Source organism: Leptopilina heterotoma, unplaced genomic scaffold, assembly GCF_015476425.1.
Source record: "Leptopilina heterotoma isolate Lh14 unplaced genomic scaffold, ASM1547642v1 Lhet_57, whole genome shotgun sequence".
In the NCBI taxonomy this organism is placed as follows: domain Eukaryota; kingdom Metazoa; phylum Arthropoda; class Insecta; order Hymenoptera; family Figitidae; genus Leptopilina; species Leptopilina heterotoma.
This window is the reverse complement of record NW_025111127.1, coordinates 1,196,513-1,220,459: the sequence shown is the minus strand read 5'-3', so window position 1 is coordinate 1,220,459 and position 23,947 is coordinate 1,196,513. Positions and strand designations below refer to the sequence as shown.

The window sequence follows — 23,947 nt, the reverse complement described above, 5'->3', positions numbered from 1 at the left end:
AACAATAAAAATACGAGAGGTATCATAAAGAATTGATATACAGTCAACTCTCGATAAGACAAAGCGCGATAACTCAAATTTTTCGGTAAGTCAAAGTAATTCTTGGGTCCCGTTCATTCCTTATAAGCATTATTAACATTTGATAACTCAAACTTTTCGATAACTCGAAGTTTTTTCGGTCTCCCTTCGAGTTTGTCTTATCGAGAGTTGACTGTATGTACAATTGCACACAAAAAACAAAGTCTCATGCTTGTTGCAACTCAAAATGAGTAAGCTATGCTACTCATTTTGAGACCAGGTTTTTTCAGAGTATTTAAGGTCAAGGAAATTTAAAAAATCTTCTTTTTCTTAAAAATATTCCTTAGTATCCAAAAATTACTGTTCCACAACATTTTTGAAGATATATACAAAAGAAAAATTTTTATACAGTGGTACTCGATTAAATTCAACCCTGACTTTCTTCCACCTCTGATTTTATTTTTGGGAATGATTAGGGACTGTTTTAGGACCATTTTGCAAAAAAGTTAAAATCGTACAGTGAGCACTTTTTTTCAATTGCAATTTTTAGATTTCTCTTAGAATTGGTGTGTAAAAAATACGTTTTTACTGTAGATTAATATATAAATCAAAGTTATTAGTTAACCAAGTTTTAATTATTTTATTCGAGTATGATATCGCACAGTAAACCATTAAGAATAAGACTATGATTAATGTACCATCTGCAATAAAAACAAAAATTATTAAATTGTTTCAAAGTTATGATGAGGAAAATGAATGTCTTCCGAAAGTAGTGTGTCCTTCGTGCAAAATAAATTTATATTCTGATATTGTCAGGAACTGAATTTTACCAATAGACTTCTCGCAATTTCGCTTAAAAAACAAACAAGATTAAATGAATTTATTAAATGTGACTGTTATTTTTGTGAATTAGTAAGATCGAATAAAATGAAAAAAACTTATCCCAAAGAATGTTATCTTCACTGAACGTAAATATGATATGAAGACGATTAAATCGAAAAATTATGAAGTTACTAAACGCTGTTCTAACTGTTTCTCTCTTGTCCAGAAAGGTAAAAGTCATATTTGTAAAACCTCAAAAATTGTTGATAATATGCAGAACATTACAAACACTTTTAATTAAAAAACGAAGGAACAATTAACATCCGACTTTATTAAAAATGTTATTAAAGAGAAAGATGAGTCCAACTCAACAAAGTTATTGCAATCAAAAAGGGGAAATTTCCTCAAAGTTACGATTAGGAACCCCAAAACATCGAAAGAATCATTATATTCTGTAGAAGATTTTCAAAATATCCGAACTCAGTTCAGTTTAACTTACAAAGATAAACGTACTACAGGGATTGCGACTGCAATTCACACAGCAGCGAAAAATTATAAAATTATAGAGAATTTCTGAAAAAGAAAACTACTCGAAATCAATCATACCTTGGATAATTTGTTTCAATATAAGACTTTTGATTTTATCAATGTACAGAAATGCTGTATCTGTTGTTCCCGAGTTGGTTGTCTATTTTATCGATCTACGTGGATAAATTGAGTACATATGTAATGGAATCACGCAACACTGATAGAGAACATTTGAAATTCGGTATATATAGAGAAGGCGGTTTTTTAAAAGTTTGTCTCAATATACAGTCAGATTCAGAACATGATTTTATTTAAAGTGAAAAAAAAGTGTAGTCGTCAATTGTATAGTGATGGATAAAAGACAAAAAATCGAAAAACTCGAGTGTTGAAAACTTGTTTATTCTTGCTCTGGCCCCCTGTGCTCAAGAAAAAAATACAAAAATTGTATACACTCATAACTATCATCCAAACGAGCAACGATGAACTTATCTTAGATTTGATTCCTCTTCCGGAATTGAATTTATAACTTGGAGTTGTTAACACATTATTTTCCCACATGTTAGAGGAATTTGAGGAAGAGGCTAACAAATGGGTAGAAAGTTACAGTGTCCAACGCGAAATTAAACATGGCAGCCCTTTTTCAAGGGAAATAGTTGTAAATTATTACTAAATAAAGTTGATTTAATGCGTTCAACCTGTAGCTTAGGCTGTTTAAAATACGTTGATTTCAGTGACATCAAAAGTACATGCACGGAGAAAAAAAACGGCAACACAACTTTGGTCCCAAGCAGTATTTGCCTGGCGAACGCAAGCTGTATTAACTTGACACTCCAAAGCTAATCTAAAGTCAAGTTAACGCAGCTTGCGTTTGACAGGCAAAAATTGCTTGGGACCAAAGTTGTGATGACTTGAATGCTACTACTTGGGTGACTCAGGCAGTTGCTACTAGAGTCGCCCGTTATCGTTGCCGTTTTTTTCTCCGTGTGCAGTATTTTATCATGTAAAACATCAACATACCCTAATTATTCTCAAACAGAAAATCAGAGATGGAAGAAAGTCAAGGTGGAATTTAATCGAGAACCACCGTGCATTACGAAAACTCTACATGTTAGAGTTTCGTGGCCATGAAAAAAGTTTCTATATGGTTATCATTTCCAGAGGAGCGCTTGCTATGGTAATGCTAACCATAGCAACTGTTATAAAGTTAAATTGCTCTAAAAACAGCATTTTTTGATTGTATGAGAAAAATGTGTGTAAAAAAAAGGTATTGTAATGTAGATGAAAATAGTGATAATTATTCATTAATAACAATAATAAAAATGTGATAAAATCAATTTAACTTATTAAATTGAAATTTCTAAAGAAACTCACTGCTGCAAAATCTTCCATGAGGACGACGTTAACAGAGGGATCCAACCCTGACAAAACGTACTGTTTAAACTTCAGGCGCTTCTCCAAGGCTCCTTTTTTAATGGAATTAATTGCCACCATTAAAGTTGCGCCTTCCGAAACCAAGGAACCTCCTAAAATGAAGTAAGCCCAATAGAATGAATCGACTGGCTCTGGAAAAAGAAGACCATGCATTCCATGGTAAATGGAAAGACCAGTTCCAACACAAAAAATTCCTACACCAGATATTAAAGAAGAAACGTATTTCATATTTGTGTATCCGTATGGATGGTCTGGATTTGGATTCTGGAATAAGAAAATTTGGATATTAGCATTTATTTCTGTAACAACTTAACGAAAATAATATATTTTTTTAAGTAATTAATATTAAATTCGTATTTGGAAACCTTGAAAACTTAACTTATAAAACAAAATGTACAACAGGGTAACCGCTGGACCGGGAAATGACAGGAAATTTTTTTCATGTGGAGAACGTTATAAGTAATTAAACACAGTGTTTATTAATAAATAAAGTGAACATTTATTCAATATGATGAAAATTGATAAAGTAATATATGTGCCGAGCACTAAGTTACGAAGTGAACCGGCAATAATTTCAGATGAGATTTTCACACAGGTTTCGTACACTGTTGTCATGTACTTAAATTTAAGCTATAATTTCTAACACCCTCCCATAATTTTTTTTGTTCTTTTATATCACAGGACCACAAAATTTTTTTAAAGGAAGTATTGACCGGATTATGTTATTTATATGTTTTTTGAGTCGCTGAATTCGAATCCGAAATCAGTTTTGCGCCATCATGTCAACTTTCTTAACAAATTAATAAAATTCGAAAGAATTGACTGTAAACAAGATTTAAATAAAAATAAGCAGAAGATTCTATTAAAAAACAATTTTGAAACACTGAAAAAATATTATATAATGTTAAACAATCAAAGATACTCGTAAATATTCAAAATTTAAGATGGCGGATCCAATATGGCGTCGATTTTTTTAAAATTTACCCAATTCGCCTTAAACTTGTTACTCGGGAGTTTTTGGGGTTGCTAAATACGAATTTCACTCTAGTTTTCGAAAATTCAAAACGGCGGATCCAATATATCTGACCAATTTTTAAAAAAATTATTGGATTTACCTGAAACATTATACTCGAGGGTTTTCGGGGTCGCTGAATACGAATTTCACCTTAGTTTTCAAAAATTCAGAATCTGATAAATTTTTTAATATTTCGTTAGCCATATTGGATTCGCCATTTTTGATTTTTTAAAACTAAGATGAAATTCGTATTCAGCGACCCCAAAAACCCCCAAGTAACAATGTTTCGAATAAATCTGGTAAATTTTTTAAAAATACGTCAGCCATATTGGATCCGCTATTTTGAATTTTGAAAAACTAAGGTGAAATTCGTATTCAGCGACCCCAAGAACCCCGGAGTAACAAGTTTCAAGTAAATCTTCTGCTTATTTTTATTTAAATCTTGTTTACAGTCAGTTTCTTCCGAATTTTATTAATTTGTGAAGAAACTTGACGTGATGGCGCAAAACTGATTTCGGATTCGAATTAAGCGACCCAAAAAACATGGTCCGGTCAATACTTCCTTTAAAAAAAATGTTGTGGTCCTGTGTATTGAACATTAATGATCATTCTTCTTTTTTTAGAATAACATATGGGCAATTCCACGTGAGATTTAAGTCGACCTCTTAAAATCGGCCAAAAATATTTTTTTTCTATTCTGTATCGAAAAAAAACAGATACGTATTTTTTTATTTATGTTTAATTGTCCAAATTTTCGAAAATTTTGACTTTTAATTGTAGACCTATATTCAGTAGCTTATAAGTCCGAAAATATTGAGTTTAGGAAAAAGTTGTCAAAGAATGAAAGTTTTAGTTTTCTTTCGACTTTTAAGAAATATAAACAAAAAATTTTTTTTTATTTCTATTTTTTTTATTTTCTTGTACCTTATAATAATATAGGGTCTACGCTGTAAACAGTTTTAAAAAGTTAAATGTAAAAAAAATCCCACTGTGATGCTTGCAAGTGATTTTTAAAAATATTTTAAAACTCATTTAACACATCAGGCCCATTTCGGGACTTTTTGGAAAATCTTCTCTATATTATAAGGTACAAGAAAATAAAAAAAAATAGAAATAAAAAAAAATTAATTTGTTTATAAAAAATTTTTTTTTAATAACAAATTAAAAAAAAAATTTTTTGTTTACATTTCCGAAAAGTCGAGAGAAAACTGAAACTTCCATACTTTGACAACTTTTTCCTAAATTCAATATTTTCGGACTTATAAGCTACTGAATATAGGTCTACAATTAAAAGTCCAAATTTTCGAAAATTCATAACTCGAAAAGAACAATTAAACATAAATAAAAAAATACGTATCTGTTTTTTTTCGATACAGAATAGAAAAAAAATATTTTTGGCCGATTTTAAGAGGTCGACTTAAATCTCACGTGGAATTGCCCTTATATATAAGAAAATCTTTATAATCAAAGAAAAATATAAATTACAATGAAATATAACTAATTTTTTATCCCACATGCACAAAAATGGCGCTTTCTGATAGCAGACGAAAGAGAGGAAAGTCATTCATTTCTTCGACCGTATGAAAATGGCGGCCGTGTTCTCCCAAGGGCAAGAAAATTAGCTGTTCACATGCATTTTTCTTGCCCATGGGAGAAAACGGCCGCCATTTTCATACAAGTCGAACAAGTGAATGACTTTTACTCCCTGTCGTCTGCTAACTGAAATCACCGCTTTTGTGCATTAGGAATAAAAAATATCGTAAGTAATACGAGAATAAAGGCAGCCAATTTCTTTATCCTCTTGTTGCTTAATATACTATTATTTTAATTTTGAGAAAGAATTCGAAGTGTTTACAGACATTATTTATTTTACTATGTCGTTTACTATGTCGTTTAAATTTTTAAGCATTGAGAGGTTTTGTTAAAATATTTGGTGTTTGATTTCCCGTAGGATAGTATTGTATTTCAATTTGATTGTTTTCATACATTTCACGAATGTAATGGAACTTAACTTTAATGTGTTTAGATCGTTTGCTAAAAATTCCCGTTTTAATTAATTGAATTGAACTTTGATTATCAATGTTAAAGAGTAAATTAATTCAAATATTTAATTCATTTAATGAAGCATTTTTAACTGTTGCTTCCTTTCAACATTCTGCTGCGGAAATAAATTTAGCCTCAGTTGAAGATGATGCTACAATGGGTTGCCTTCTTGAACACCGAGCAATTGGTCCTTGAGACAGCATCATGACGAATCCAGTGGTGCTTCGTCTTGTTTCAATATCTATGACATAGTCAGAATCATAAAAGACATCCATTTTTGTTATATTAGTGTTTGCTTTGAACAGAACTTCATTTTCCAGTGTTCCCGATAAATATTTGAAAATCCGTTTCACCGATGTGTGATTTTCCATTTGACGACTTGCAGCTCCCACTGCCTGTGAGATATCAGGTCTTCTTTTGGTTGATAAGTAAACAATATTTCCAATTGCTTCTCTGTGTGGAAAATTAATTTTACTTTGTTTGAGAGTTCGTTGTTCTTGTTTTTGACTTGGAGTTACAATTGGTTTACAGTTAATCATGTAACGCGATAATTAAGTAACTGAATAATATGCATCTATCGGTTCTAGTACAGTTTCTAAATATATTCCCTTTACCAATTTTATCTCATCGGGAGGCACTGTTAAGACGAACGAAGGAAGCGAATGACGTTGTGACGAGAACAGCAGCAATGAAAAATGGAAACTTACCAACGCTGAAACAATTCCACACCGCTGGTTAATGTTTCTAAGGTCAGCAAATAGTCCCAATTGACACAAATAATTTACACAAAAGATTACACAATAATTAATATTCAATAACGATTTATTATCCACTAATTACACGACTTTAAATAGTTATAGTTTAAACCACGCCGATTCTTTCGATATCACTTTTACTCTTCAATACTCTCTGCTCATTATTTCTTTCTTCCGTCGTCGTTTCTCCGTCACTCCTTTGGTCCGGAACCACCTGTAGGGAAAACTCTGAAACCATCGCTGAAATTCGCATTCATTAATAACTCATATGCGGTCTTCAATTATGTGTCTGATACCATAGTATAGCGACAAAACTAACGTTGATAAAATAAATACGCGCAATAACGTCGCTCTTCTATAAACTCCGCTTTCGAGAACGAGTGTCATATACTACTTTATATAATAAATGCACAAAAAGTCAAAGAAATTGCACGTATATACAATGAAGGACACAAATAATTGCACTGTTGTACTATCAAATCTTCATAAACGTCTGGTCGCGCGGGGGGGTTCGGGGGGCGGAGCCCCCCGACTACAAAACAACCAACTCAAAATAATAATAATTTATGACATTTCAAAGAACGGCATTTTCTAATACATCAAGAGACTGGACGCGTCGGGGGGCAAAGCCCCCCGAAACCTAGTCGCGTTCTTAGACGTATCAATAAAAAGTATGATAAAAGAATAAAAACAGAATTTTTCACGCGAGCGATCTCATCAAGAAGGTTAGAAACTCTCAGAAAATGGCGCGAGTCGTGTAAACTTTTTTACCGACATGCATTCTAATTTGATTTTCTTCTCACAGATAACGCATTTGTAGTTGTGCTTTCGCCGCTAAATAGCAAGTCACTACAACGTTTCTGATTAGCTGTTAAATGAAAACTGTGAAATAAAAGTGTGAAATAAAGTAAAAAGTGTGAAATAAAGAGACTAGGAACAATATACGCATGCGCGGAAATATTTATATGATCGTTCGCTTATAAAACGCCGTTTCTCGCACATTTTCCTTGCACCAGAAGTGGGACTTTTTATATGCATGTATTATATAAAATTTTTTAGAATATTTTTGGTGTAAGCCATTTGTGTTAAAAATATTCCTTTTTCGTTTCTCTGTATTTCGATGCCAAGAATAGACCTTGACTTCAACCATTGTATTGAATTGTTCGATTACTTTCTCTAATTTTGATGATTCTTTTCTGATTATTAAACCATCATCGACATAAATTGCTATAATTATTGAAGCATCAAGATTATACAGTGTCAGCACAAAATATGGCAGTCTTGATAACTTTAAAATTATTATCGGGCGTCGTTCTGTGTTGTTTGAAGCAATCTTTTTATGCAAGCTATAAACATTAGAAATATTGGTAGCTGTTACAGACAAATCCAATACCTTAACTATATCACTACAGATAGAGATACGATTTTAATTTATTTTTTGTTGCACACCACAAAGATCAGCATGTTTGCTAGTGTCATCCACGAGAGAAGAAATTCTATTAGAACTATTAATAATATTTTGTTTAAGGGATGATACAGTATCGTTAAGTGCCTTATTAAACGATTCTTGCTTAGATTAAAAAATTTCAAGCACCTGAAAAAGTTTTTCTTGAAATTCTTCTCCAGCCTTTCTTTGCCCCTTGAGCGACAGGAGCCTGTATGGCATCAGAAACTGCAGACGGTAGTGTGGTGAATGAACCAGACTGGGTGTTGTCAGTATTATCAATAGAATATTTTTAGTAAATTTTCCGTTTGCTCCGAGCTAGAACCTTTTCGCCTCAAGATGTCACCACTAGATATGCATTTGCATTTATAACAAATAAAATGTTCGGTTCCTTTTTAAGTTTTTCGAATTGTTTTTTGAAAAGATTAATATTCACACATGTTAGATGAGCAAGTACCTAACATTTACAACAAGATGAAACTTCAGATTCTCCTCTAACAATCTGCTTGAAACACTCTGTGCAAATTAACATTATGGTAAAACAGAAATCAACAAGTTTAGAAATGAATTTAACACTAAATTCAAGGTAAAAATTCTCACACGTGTTTACTGACATGTAATTCAATGTATTATTTGATATTTTTTCTTCAAATAATTACCAAATTCACTTCGAAAGTAGAAATTAGCATATAATCTTCTAATTTCTATTAAACATTATAACGCAGATAACACAAAAATTGATAGTAGCATCTTGTACCGATAAAAAATGTTTGTGGAAAGTTCCTCACTCAAAATCATTAGAAAAATATGTTCTTACTTCACTCAGTGAGCACCAATGTTTAACCCGTTGCCTGTATGGCCATAACTGTTTCCGACCCACCCGTGGGTCGTGTTCACTATCACTCAAAATAAATATAATTTGTATATAAGTTGATAGATATTTTTCTTTATATCAATATTATAAGAAATTATAAGGGTCATTAATAATATTTTAGAAAATAATTGAATAATTAGTTACAATTTAAATATATTATACTATTTGAAAAAGTATCAGATTCCGCTGGTCATTTTGGGACAATCATGTTGTATTTTTCTCAAACAGTTAAGGGGTTAAAAGAAAAATTTATGAAAACGTATCCTGCGACAATATAGCTTGTACTTGCAGAAGAGAACAACAATGTGGAAGTTGCTACCAGTGATGAAATAGAAACAATTTTAAAGATTCAGTCATCGGAGTGCATGAAAATGTTATAAAAAATAGAGCAAATGGAGCCTCCGAAAAATTGTTGTGACAGTTTATTGAATTCATTAGCCGAAAATACTTCCACAATTTGCAAAAACACTTTAAAAAATAAAGCATTTTGGAAGTAAGAAAGGCAGTTTCGAATAACTGGCTGAAGGTGTTACGGATTATTATTTACCTATGCGAAAAATAAAAAAGCAAATTGGACGACAAAATCGGAAAACTTTTTTTTTCGCAAAGGCGATGTCTAAAACACCGACTATAAAACATAGCATCACAAGTGAACCACTAACAAGGACAGCTTACAAATCTCACTTTGGCTTAAAAGGTATTCAATTGGGATTAGTTATATCACCAAAAAATCATCAAATATTTAACAAAAAATCTCAATCTGAAACTGAAAACAAGTTATTATGCTCAGGTTGCTCAATGTCAATTTTTAACATTCAAAAAACAGATTTTATAATTTACGCATCTTTTAATGAATCTTTTTTATTAATTAAAGTTGACTTTGATGAAGAATTCACAACAAATATGTAATCAACAAAATGCTTCACAATGTTCGTACTAACAAAGAAAATAATTAAATTGTAACTTGTCAAAGCTCTAAAGAATACATTTTATTAATATTAGTATATTAATAAAAATTACATTTTATGTATTTTATTTGTCTAATTTATTCTAAAAGATTTAACTTATTAAATTTATCATCCTTAAAAATAGAGGAACTTGAATTATCCGCAGCACATAAAATTACCATAATTTTTTCACTTTTACCTAACAAACAAGAAGGCATTTTGCCGCCCAAAATGCTAAAAACTTTTAATCTTTGGTTAAGTCTTTCGACATGCACTCTTGCACTAGCTATATTTGATGTTTCTACAGCATCAGTTGTCGAAAACTGAGGAGCTCTCAAAAAAGCAGGTCTTATTAATTTTATATTGTGATCGACTCATATTTCATCAATTAAAAAGCCTGTATCAACCATAATGGCTGAATTTTCATCTAAAGGTTCTATTAAATGTCTTTGTTCAAATATAGATTTATCCGAAGCTCGACCTCCATATAGCCTTTCTTTGTAATTTGAACATCTTGTGATTTGACAACAGAGATTTTTTGGTTTTTGTATTTCGATCTGCGTACAATTTAAAATGATAGTGGTATCGGAATAATTATTATCGAAACATGCGATATGTCTCTAATAATTTCATCTTTAGATGAAAAATGAATATATCTTTTGAAAATTTCGTCCAAAATGTCTAACATGTTGCAAATAATTTCTCAACAATATCTCGCAGCAACGTTTTGGAATAAAATGGACAAGGAAGCATAACTCAAATTTTGTTTCAATTTTAAAAACGTCATTAAAACTCGATGTCTCACTTCCAAAACACGAACGTGGTTCTTTAATCGAGGATCAGCTATTTCGACAGAAGCAACAATATTGTGAAATAATTTTAAACTTTGAATGCCGGTTGTTCAGTAAATCTCCACTTGTCACTTGTGTTTCAGCGTCTTTCTTTCTTTCTTCATTCAAATCATTTAAATTGTCCACGTTCATTCCGTCAGAAACAATTTAATCTTTTTCCTGACTGTGACATTCGTTATCATTTAAAAAATAATCACAAGAGTCGTCTACTTTTTCGTTGAGTTTTTATTTCATTAAAGACTTTTACTCACGATTTTCCACTCGCAGCTTTCTACTTTCATCAATTTCTTTAACGACTTCAACACTCGAATTACGTAAATTTACTGATGGAACAGATGCTTTTTTAAGGAATCTAGCTCCAGCAGAATAATCTACAAAGATAGATATAATTAAGCAAAAATTAAAGACAATGAACATAAATAAGAAGAGGTTATGTAAGAAAAGTTATTGAATAATAATAATTAATAATAAAATATATCATTTCTTTAATAACTTACCAGGTTATTGGTTCCATTTCACCAAATTTGTTTTCGAAATTAACTTTCAAATCTCCAGCCTTCGGAAACTTATGAAAAGAAATATTTGAATCTCGGCACTTATTGCTAATACAACCAAAAAACTGAACAAAATATTTTACTCTTGGGTCAAATTTTCTCCAAATAATCAAAGATGGTCATGAGTCTTTCAATTTTTGAGAAACTTGGTATAAATGTAGTGTTTTATGACAGAAGATTGTAGGAAAAAAAGATTTTTAGAAATTTTCAAAATTGTGAATTTTACCGTGCATCAAACATTAAAGTACATTTTTTGCAAAACGAATAACTTTTATCCATTTAGTTAGATTTTGTTTATATTTCAGCTCATAATAATTACTTTTCTAACAATTTAAAGTGCAATATTAAAAAACAAAATTTGCCCGGAAAAAAAATCAAAAAAATTTTGATTTCATTTTTTCGGGCATAAGCACACCTTAGATCTTTTTTAACTATGATATTTGGATTCCTTAACCTTTCCAGAATTTTTTGCAAAAAAAATTCCTGGAGACTTTAAAACTAACCGAAATATCGAAATTTTTGTCCGGCAGCGCACATACTTTGCACTTACGCAAATGCGTCGCATCTGAGGTACATGACTTGCATGATTTTGTTTTGTTTCTGTTTAGATTTTTTTTAATTATACTCACTTGAACTGATTTGTGAATTCCATAGGCTAAAATTAATTGATTACATGTATCAGCAGCTGAATGAATACATTCCGAAAACATACTGTGAGATCCAGTATAAAGCCAGGCAAACAATTTGAAAAGAAAGTTGCAAGCATTTCTGCAAACAAAAATTATTTTTAAAACATTTTTTTAATTTCATTTGATACGAAAACATTTCAAAAAACATTATTTTGCATTAACAAAAATAGATAAATTATATATAACTAATAAAAAAGATATTCTTACATTACTATTGCAGTGACAACAACTCTTCCAGATCTTCCAAAGAGACCTTCCGGAGCAACATTTTGAGTTTGATTACTAACTTGTCGCCGATAGTCCCTTAACATTCGCTTTACTGTAAAAATATCTGAAAAAAGTGAGTAAATTTTTAAAATTTCCTTCTAAGTGATTCTACGTCAGTTCAACGGTATTTTGAAGTAAATAAATGTATTTTAATAAAACTCAGGAATTATATAAAAACTTTATTAAAACTTTAAAATTTGTTTGAAAATTTTTTAGAATGAAAAACCAAAGAAAAATGTTAATGAATGATTCTCCGCGTAGCGCAAAATTTAATGTCCATTAGTGTCCAATCTCTCAAACCCTAGGTTTACACTAGATCCCCAACAAGAGTAGCACGCAAATCAGGGCCCCCTCTCATCCAATAGAACAAACATAACGAACCACCATTCTTGGTTTTAATGGAATCTACCATGCAAAATAGAAACCTGGATAAATATGACCCAATCGATGTAGGTAAACTGATTGGTGGTGTTATCCACGGAAAAAGAAGAATTTACACCAGTGGAAGAAACCAAATTAAAATTTTGTGCAAAAAAGGTTTCATTCGAATCCAACCGGAACATTTAGTGTCATAGTCATAGAAAATATGGACCCAGAAAAAAGAGAGTTGATTGTTGCTGCGAAAAGGAGAATTAATAGACGAGAAAATCAATACTCTGATATCGTGGATTTGACCGTCAAGTTAAAAATGATTCAGAGGAAGACAAGAGTCTTCCTGAAAATACTGCTAAGGATCCGCCTCTGAGAAGAAGAGATCCTCTGGAGGATCTGCAGGACGGGGAGTCAGACCGTTCTAGCGAAGCTATGGAAACATCGTCGGTTAGTGACGTAGGTTTGCTTATCCAAAAAGATATGAACAATGACGAATTTAAAGATGATCAACAACTCGATCAACAATCCACTAAGACTATCACGGAACTGGATCTTCCGGTCAATCTGCCCACAGATAACAATAGCAAAATTGACCCAGCACCCTAGTTGAGAAACTATCGAGAACACATCATCCCAACACATAGTGTCTTACAATCACTCCTTTTTCTTTTTTCATAACATTAATTTACCTTAGCTGTAAGAAGTTGGTTTTTTTTTACTTTTTAAAAGCATTTGGTATACAAATAGTAATAAAAATAACTTTTTCTACTTTAATATCCATCAACGCGGATTTAGTTAAGTCTTTTAGAATTAAGTTTGTTTGGTCTACCTTAACTTTATGGTTAAAATAAATTCTCCCTTTTAGTTGTACCTGATACACCCTCGGTTAACTCGTAATTTGAGTGCAAAAAAAATTTAGAATGACAGTGCAAACAAATCCATTGCTCAGATGCGCCTTTTGGAGTGCAAGAAGTGTCAAAAACAAAAAAAGAAATTTGCAAATCATGGCTTTCCAACACAATCTGGACATTATTTCGATAACAGAAACATGGCTTTCATCAGATAATAAAGACTGGTTTTTAAAAGGTTACAGCTCCTTTATATTCGACAAACCCGGAGAGGAAGCCGGTGGCGGGTCAATGTTATTGGTCAGAAGGTCAATCATTACTGAGATGCTCACACTGAAAGGTTCCTGGACTGAGACTATGGAGGCGGTCGGAATCAAAGTTCAAACATCGGATACCTGTCCGACAGTACGAGAGAAAACCTAAAATACATGGAAGCAAATTCTGATCAAACCTAACCTTGGCTGAGTGGCTACGAGGCGATCAACAAACTACCAAGGTCAGCGAAGGAACACTTGATAGAGATCTTCAACGAGTGTTTAAGGCTCTCGCTCTTCCCGGCGAACTGAAAGCACTCGTTCGTCAAATTCATCCCAAAACCACAGCTCTAGTGTTGGGAATCAACACTTCATTAAGAAACAAGTTTTAATGAAAGAATTCAATTTTAATGTTCCATTGATAATACAATTGTTCGTGGCTAGTGTATGAAAAAAAAGTAACAATATTCTTTATTTAACTGTAACTGTGTAATGATTTGTTTGTGATAGTGTATCAATGTCTTTACTGTAAAAGGCTTTGCAACAGACTAACAGACCGTGCATCCTTCGGTTCCTTCCGGGTCCTCAGATTTTAGTGACGTCAGGGAGTGCAATAAACACTCAGGTAGATCCGAGCTCCGTGTGGTGTATTTGTGTTAGTATATATATTATTGTTGCATTTCAACACCTTTCCTCAACGATAATATGTATACAAATTATTGCGATTTTAAACCGCATTTCTGTGATAATAGTTGTAGTCGAATTCTGCTTAGTGGTTTTGTAAGCATATCGGCTTTCATCTCTTCTGTGCAGCAGTATTCAAAAAGAATCTCCTCCTTGCTTCTCAAATCCTTGATGAAATGGAATTTGGTATCAATATGTTTCGTTCTGCTACTAAACTTCTTGTCTTGAATCATCTTTAAACAACTTTGATTGTCTTCGTAAATTAGTAGTGTAGGTTTTGTTAACAGAAAATCTTGCACTAATTTTTTTTTTTTGTTCCAAAGTGCTTCCTGACATGCTTCTGTTAAAGCGATGTATTCGGCCTCAGTTGAGGACAGCGCGACACATGTTTGTTTCCGACATCCCCAGCTGATTGTAGCATTAAAAAATTCAAAAATGTAACCGCTATTAGATTTTCTGTCACTGGGATTTTCCGCCCAATCTGCATCGGCGTAACCAGTGATCTTTCTTTCTCCGTCAAGTCCACATAATATTAATTCGTAGTTCTTTGTTCCTTTCAGGTAGCGAACAACCCTCTTTAGTTCCGTCCAATCCGATGATAAAGGTTCCTTGTTGTATTGACTGAGAATTGTCACACTTGCAGCAATGTCGGGTCTTGTGTTTATTGTCACGTACAATAATGCTCCGATGAGTTGCTGGTATTTTTCACTTGTATCCATTATAGGTTCATTTTCTCTAGCTTTTAAATACCCTGTATCCAAAGGTATACCTGATGGTTTTGCATCCTCTAGTCCAAATCTTCTTATAATGTTGTCAATGTAGTTTGTTTGTTTCATGCAGAAAAATCCCTCACTATTCTTTCTTATTTCAATTCCCAGGTTGTGAAAAATTGCATGTATTCAAAGTGATATTTAATTTTTCGTTCCATATCCTTCTGGTTGCTGCATGTAGATAACTTCATTTAAATTTCCATTCAGGAAAGCTGTTTTTGCGTCAAAATGCTTTACTGTTAGGTTTTTCTTACCTGCTAGGGCTAGCAGTATTTTTAGGGTTGTTTGTCTTACTACAGGAGCAAAAACTTCATCGTAGTCAGTTCCGAATTTTTGGGAAAAACCTCGAGCAACGAGTCTTGCTTTGTATCGTTCAATTTTTCCCTCCGCACTTTGTTTAGTTTTAAAAACCCACTTGCAGGAAACAATATTTGCATCTTTCGGCGCAGGTACGATGTCCCAGGTATCGTTCCTTTTTAACGCGTTTATTTCCTCGTCCACTGCCCCTTTCCTTTCTTCTTTATCGTCACTTGTCAATGCTTCCTTCAATGTTTTAGGATCTTCTTTTAAAATAGTTAGTTTTGACGTAGCCGTATACCAATTTGGTGGTACACCTTTATTTATCCTTCCCGATTGTCTCGTTTTGATTTCATCGGATTTTTCTTGATTGTTTTTATCTTCTTCTAATTCTTCATTGCTGGTTTCTGTTGATGTTTCCCACATTTCTTCTGTTTCCTCGTTGATTTCATTAATGCTTGATGGTAATACAATTCCCGTTGGGTGTGTGCCTTCTATTGCATCTATCTTGTCAAGAAAGATCACATCGCGACTTATTTTTACTCGATTAGTTCCTTTTTGTAGAAATCTAAAACCTTTTGACTCTTCTGAATATCCGATAAAGGTTAATTTTTCTGCGTTATCATCCAACTTTCTTCTTTGTTCTTTGGGCACTTGGATGTATGCATCGCAACATTTTCTCTGTTGCTCTTGTGGGGAGGCGATTCTGTAAAAAATTTGCTGTGCTTACAGCTTCGGCCCAATACTTTTTCTCTAAATTGCTGTCCAGTAACATACATCTTGCCATTTCCATTAGTGAACGGTTTTTTCGTTCGGCAACTCCGTTCTGCTGTGGAGTATATGGGACAGTCTACTGTATTTTTATTCCTTGATTTGTCAAATAGTTTTGTAGGTCTGCGTTCACATATTCCTTTCCTCGATCCGACCTTATGCACTTAGAAATTCTGTTGTTTTGTGTTTTCACCAGTTCAAGAAATTGTTTAATACAAGTTGTTACCTCATCCTTAGTCTTTAAGAAATATACAAAAATAAACCTTGAGTAGTCGTCTATAATTATCATTACATATCTTTTATTAGATGGGGTTAATGTTTGCATTGGTCCGCAAACATCTGTGTGAATGAGTTCGAGAATTTCTTTCGTCTTAATTATGTTTTCCTTTTGAAAAGGTTGTCTGGCCATTTTTCCTTTTATGCAGCATTCACAGATTTCTTTCCTTCCACAGTTGTTTATGGTTATTCCTGTGGCTAATCCCTTTACTGCGAGGTCCATAATTGCACTTGGATCCCTATGCCCAAAACGTCTGTGCCAGGCATGTTGACAATTGTCTGTCTCCATGTACCGCGTTTATTACTGTATGGGCCTTCTCAATAACCGTTTCCAACGAATATAAATCTTCCTTGCTTTTTCCTAAACGCGCACAAGCAATCACTTTTCCACTTTTTACAATTTTACAGTCACTGTCCTTGAAATTCACTTCAAAACCTTCTTTGTTCAGTTTTTTCACTGAAAGTAAATTTGATCCAAACGATGGAACATAGAGCACGTCCCGCACTTTCACTTTAATAACCTTATTGTCAACGATGTAGTTTAACATTCCTGAGCCTATACCTTTTACTTCACTTTTTTTACTGCTGTCCGCCAACTGTACAAATCCTTTAGCTTCCGAGTTAAATTCTGTAAAAAATTCCTTAGAACTGCACATATGACTTGTTGCTCCTGAGTTCACATACCAAAAAACATGCTTACTTTTTTCATTGACACCTAAACATGATTCTTTAAATGATGTTTCCTCTATTTTAGCTATGAATAGAAATTCATCTTCTATTTCCTGTTTCTCAGTCACTTTGTTGGCTTTACCTTGTGCTTCCTTTCCTGCTTTCCATCTTTTATGTTGAAATACTCCTTTTTGAAATGTCCCGGTTTTTCGCAAAAATAACATTCCTTTCTGGACTGATTTTTGAAGCTAGCTTTCATTGCAGAATCAGAATCTGTAACTTCTGCTCCTTAGCTTTCTTTACGCCTTCTGTATTCGTCAATTACTCTTCCTTTTACGAATTCAAAAGTAAAATCAGTCTCGTTCCTACATTCTAAACTAGTGGTTCAATTACTGAATGAGTCTGGTAAACTGTTCAGCAAAAGTGAAGCTTTTAACTTATCCTTTAATTCTTCACCTAGAGCTGCTAGTTTATCTACCAATATCAACATTTCCGATACGTGTGTCTCCACATCTACCGCAGAGAAGCTTGAAGCTTGAAAACTATCTACAAGAATTCGGTCTCGAAATTGCGTCAGAAAAATGAATATTGGAGAGAAGTGACTATTCTGAAACCAAGCTCTTCTCTGCTGTACATGGGCATCATGCTTGACCCAAAACTATCGTGGAAAAATCACATTGATCATATTAGAGTCAAAGCACTAGCAGCAATTAATGTGTTGAGAACCTTGGGAAAGGTTTCATGTGGAGCTAATCCTGAAGTTTTATTACAGGTCTTTAGACGCACCTTGAATGGGGTGCATCTCTTTTTGAAGGAGCAACGAATTGCCACCTTAAAAAATTGGACAGAATCCAATATCAAGCTTTGAGGTTCGCGATGTGATGCATGCGCACCACTCCAATTCCAATTCGCCTATCAGATGCGAACGAGCCGCCGCTGGATATAAGAAAGAGCCTCATTCTTGACAAATATTCACTTAGGATTTCTTGGTGGAGGGACAACCCCATAGCTCCAAGGCTGCGTTTACTTATGTTAATTTAAGTGATTTAAACCTATACTAACCTTACTATTATTTACTTTCATAGAGAAAAAGTTAATTGATATTTTCAAAAAATCGTAAGAATAAGTTTTTTTTAAAACGGCCCAAGCGATTTTTTTTTTTGAACTCAAAATTATCAAGGGATACCCTAGAAAAGAAATCAGAAAGAAATTTTGATACGCAAGCATCTTTGGGTTGAACTTTATTCAAACCCACCGTAAGGCAAAAATGCTCTTTTTTCCAAAATGCACGACAGTCTCGACTTTCCGTTCATGCATAGCGGGCGGAAAATAGGCTTTTTCCGTCCGACTACCTCGATGACCCCAGCGGGTGAAAAAGTTTTTTCCACTGTTTTAAAAATATTAAAAAAACGCAACTAATTATTATTATATTATCACTTTATTATTAAGATTATTATTATTATTATTATTTATGATTAAAATGTTGAATATTACAATTTATTAACTTATTAAGAAAATTAATTTTTCTATATTTCAAAAGATATAAGTTTTATGTGGAATTTTACACAGAAAAAAGTGTTATTCTAACACCGAAATTGGTGTTAAACACACGCAACATTTTTAACCGACACTGTGATTTTAACACGACGTACATTTATTGTTAAAATAACAGTGGATATATTATATTTTTATATATATTATATTTGGATTCAGTAACCTCAAAAACATAAAATATAATGATATCTGGCATTAAAAGAAATAAAAAAATTTAGCAAAGTTGTGACACGAAAACTTTATTTTGACTACTCTGCTAAGGAGTTAAACGTGCGTGAATAATATTCAATTCTCATCCATAGAGGCACAAAAATTGTATACTTTTAAAAAAAGTAAATTAGAATGTAAAATTTAAAGATGGCGGACCAAATATGGCCTACAATATGAAGGGAACTTTGAAAGGGGTGGTGACTATTTTTCAAAATACTAAAATGTAATTCAATTCGCCTAAGTTTTCCTACTCGAAGGCTTTTGGGGTCGCTGATTACTAATTTAATGTTATTTTTAAGAAATTCAAGATAGCGGATTTAATATATAGAACAAAATTTTTTAAAATTTATGCAATAAACCTTAATTTTGTCACTCGGGAATTTTTGTGGTTGCTGATTACGAATTCAATTTTAGTTTCCCATAAATCAAAATGGCGGATCTAATATGGAACAGAATGTTTACTTTATGCAATTAATCTTAATTTTGTCACTCGGTGGTTTTTAGGGTCGCTGATTACGAATGCGATGCTTGTTTTCAAAATTTCAAATGACTAATATAATATGGGAAAGAGAAATTAAAAAAAATTTTCTATACACGCTCGCTGGTCGTGAATCGACGCAAGTGCTAAAATAATTGTCAGTGAGCGCTCCTATGACATTTACAGCTAACTGACTGGTATTAGAACTCTCGAGTAACAAAATTAAGGTCAATTGCATAAATCTAAAAGAAAATTCTGACATATTGAATACACCATTTTAAATTTATGAAAACTTACATCAAATTCGTAATCAGCGTCCCTAAAAACCACCGAGTGACAAAATTAAGGTCCATTGCATAAAGTAAAAATTTGTGTTCCATATTGGATGGGGGGAGGGTCAAAAATTAATAAAAAATTGTCCTCGTGGTTTATGGACGGCTTATACCTCGACTTATATCATGACTATTAATAAATCTCGGTGTCAATGTTTTGACAAAGAAGGAAGAATACTTTAATAAAATAATTCTTCTGATGTATAATTAATATATATAAAGTTTTTTTATCGCTTGACTGAACTAATCAAAACAAAAACCATTATTTTGTAATTTGACTTGCTTGGTACTTTGAAACGTCTGGCAACACAGCATTTCTTTAGTCGTGTTGCAAATGCTTGGTATGACTTGTTTACATTTAGTTTTGAGTAGAAAATTGTGTGCAATGTTTCCAGATGTTCAAACAGCTGTCCAATATACTGTATAAAACATGAAATTTTTTTACAAATTAACTTATTGCAACTCTCACAGGTACCTAATGACACTTTTTAAACAGATAGTTAACCATTATATATCTGTCTCGTATTAAAAAATGTTTTATTAATTTCTTAATTTTAAGTACTTTGTGGTGAGTAAATATGTTTGAAAATGTACTCAATTCCCACAAAACTCAATGTTAAAAGTTAAAAACAAAGACGCTTATAACTTTTTTCACAAGTCCCCACAGGTCTAAAAAATTTAACTACATTTTTTAAAAACTTTTATCTAACAGTGGTACAAATTTCAACAAATTGGTAATGTTAATTCTATTTGCGAAAAAACCTTTCTATTATCTTGAAAAAATCTGTAATTACCTTAACGTTTTATAAACATTTTACAATATAGCTCAGTGTGTTAAATTTAATTTTTGGTTTTCGTGTTTTATGTTTTTTAATTCTTCAAAAAAAAATTGTAATCTTTTTCCAATATTTTAGAAAAAGAAAAAAACGGATCATAAGGTCTTACATTTTTATATACACACAATAAAATAAGGTCTTGAGTATCAAAAGACAGAAACAGAAATATCGCGCGCGCTTTAGCGCGCGTAGCTCTGCTAGTAAATATAATAATGTCCAAATTAGACCAAGTTATATTGCGCGATTGGAAGGGGGAAAAAGTAAATGGCTCGACTCCTACGGTAAAAGAAATATTAAAATTTTTATCAGACCGATGTCAAATGCTTCAAGGTATGAAAAACGTAAGAATGAAGGCCACGCGTATCTTTCGATATAAATAGTTTAAACATTCCCGATGACTTGCGATTAGTCGATCCGGAGTTCTTCGAATCGAGTCAGGTTGATCGGCGCATCTCTGTTTTAGGATATTTTATGACTGGAACATATTCGTTTAGGTTCAAATTTGCATACATTGGAAAAAACACATTTTGGCTGGGTTGCTTCTGGATCATTATTTCCTGGTGAAGAATCTAATAAAACGTAATTTGCCCCTGATGGGCGTTTTGTCATCACAATACCCCAAAAAAGAGCGAGGATTCCGTATTGGTCGAATCACACGAAACAGCTATAAATAGATTCTTATCTCTTGAAAGAAAATTAGCGAAAAACAAAGATATAAAAATTCAGTATGATAAGTTCATAAAAGAATATATAGTTTTGAATCATATGACCAATGTTGAAAATGAAGATTTAAATTGCGCGTGTTACTATATTTCACACATTTGCCTCTCGAGGTTTACGAATTAAATACCTTGATCTATTATGCAGCTCCCGCTGCTTATCCCGCAATACGATGTTTATGGTCAAATATTCGTTACCGTCAATAAGTAAAATAATTCTCGAATATTCTTTTGTAGACGACATGTTAACGGGGGGAAACTCAATCAATGAATTAAAATACATTTTCGAAAATATCTCATGTCTTTTAAAGGCGCGGGGTTTCGAACTTCGTAAGTTCGTAAGTGGTCATCAAATAATTCTGAATTTTTGGAGCATATTAAAAATGGTAATGAGCAGGAAGGTAATTTTGTTATTGGCATGGTCGAAGATTTTAAAACACTTGGTCTTTTGTGAAATCCGAAGAAGGATAATTTATTTTTTACGGTAAATTTTAATACAAAAGGTCACACTATCACAAAAAGTTAAATTTTATCGTGCATTGCACAAATATTTGGTCATTTAGGTTTCATTACACCTTTTCCAATACAAATTATTAAGTAATATAAGTATTATAAATAATACAAATTATTTTGCAAAAATTTTGTCAACTTAAACTTTCGTGGGATAAATCTATTCCGTTGGACTTACGAACGCGTTGGTTATCCTTGATATTTCTGTTTCAGGGGATGTCCATATACCACGTGGACAGTTTAGGGGGAGGGGAGTTCGTCAAAAGTCCACGATTGTCCACAAGGGGGAGGGGGTTAATGCAAATGACCCCCCTCCCCACGACACAAGAAAAATTTAATTTTATCTCTTTTCTTTTTATCCAACTTTAAAATTTCGCGGCAATGTATTATAACAGCTTCGGCGCAATATGAATGCAAAACAATCTCTAAATAACAGTAATGTCTTAAAAATTCTAAATAATTTCTCTTTTTGTTTATTTGAATACTTAAAACTATTGGATTATAGAAATTTTAAGATTTGTTACCAAAGAGATTAAGTATTTCTAGTAGTATAATAATTAAAGATATTCCTGCCAAAGTTCTCTCAATAATACTAAAGATGTTAATTATCTATTTAATAATATTTTAAGTAACTTAATCTTTATTTTACTTTAAAGAAGTTTGTTATAAAATATTTTTTTTAAAGTTTTATTTCTTACTAGCTGTCGTACCCGTCTTCGACGGGTTTTAGTTTCTACTAATATATTTGTAGAGGTATCTGCCAATCGGGAATTTAATTTGACTGGGAAAAACTAATACTTATTTACATTAACTATTTCATTAGGAAAATATTACTGTTTGAATCAGTAAATGACTTTTCATATCAAATACTATTTTTAACTAATTCAGAGTTATGGAACAGTATTTGTCAATTTGTAGTACTTTACGCGTTTGTAGTATTTCAGTTAATGTATTAAAAATTAATCCTAATTTTCAAACAGCTTTTGGAGTTATGTTGAGTCTAATTCGAACTAATTGTATCGCAAGTAGACCCCACCTTACGACTGCTAAAGTCTAAAATAAGACCTATATTGTAAGCTGAATTTAGGGCTTAAATTTTGACAAATAAAAATGTTACATCAATAAAAATTAAAGCAAAAATCAATTTTTTAAAAACGAATTAATATAATAAAACTTTTTTTAATTAGATAAGAAAATTCATGATTTTTCCTGGTCGAATTAAACTTCCGGCTATTTCTCGGTTTTTCTTCGCGGTTGATAGACACTGTTAAATGTATTAGTAAAAACTATAACATGTTATCGACTCCCACATGGTAATCTACATGAGATCCACTTTCATAAAGGAAACCATATGGATTCCCATGTAAAACCGTATGGTAAATTGCGACACGATTTTGAGTTATATCTATACCTAAAATAAACCCAAAAAGCCTATATTTATTTAAGAAAAAAACTCATGTGAAATCTATTTTTATTTTTCAAGTAGGTATAATTTTTCCATATCCCTATTGAAAATTTCCACATGGAATTTTGCATTTACCCATTTTTGCTTAATGCCCGGATAGAATTTTGGAAAAAACAGCAAACCCAAAACATTTCTAAAATTCAAAAAGCAAAATTTTAATACAAAATAGGAATTTGTTATTTATTTTTAAAGGCATTTTTAAAACATTTCTAGAATTCAAAAATAAGAAAATTTTCATTCATAAATCCCAATTTGCCCCAGTGCCCGCTAAAGTCAAATTCCAGTTTTATTGATACTTATACTGTACCCTTTATATTGAGCATATAAATTTTATTTTCTAAGTTAAATATGACAATTTCAAACTTAAAACCTTAAAATATCAATACAGAAATTGTTTGCAACATCAAATTCATGACTCTAAACTTGTTAATAAAATAAATGTAATGAATGTAATTTAAAATTTTAAAACATCAACCTATATCAATACCAATTTCATAAAAAATTAAACAATATTCAACAAAAAAAAATAATTAAAAATTTTGTCGAAAATCAAAAATATGATTTTGGATTAAAAATTCGGATTTATTATTTATATTTCATTTTTATAGTGAAAATGAGTTGTATTTATATTAAAAAGTAGCTACAGAAAGTGTCACATCAATTT

At 32.1% G+C, this 23,947-nt stretch overlaps 1 protein-coding gene across 3 annotated transcripts in view; it reads right to left on the bottom strand.

Moving 5' to 3' along the window:
* The window catches only part of LOC122508781 (zinc transporter 9), an 80,312-nt gene that overhangs the window by 37,893 nt on the left and 18,472 nt on the right, over positions 1-23,947 (bottom strand). For all 3 annotated transcript variants that reach the window (XM_043622325.1, XM_043622323.1, XM_043622324.1), the window contains exons 5-7: positions 12,179-12,302; positions 11,912-12,050; positions 2,740-3,063 (exon numbers count right to left, since the gene is read on the bottom strand). In XM_043622325.1, the coding sequence (XP_043478260.1) occupies positions 2,740-3,063; positions 11,912-12,050; positions 12,179-12,302 (587 nt within the window). The remainder of the gene's footprint in view (positions 1-2,739; positions 3,064-11,911; positions 12,051-12,178; positions 12,303-23,947) is intronic.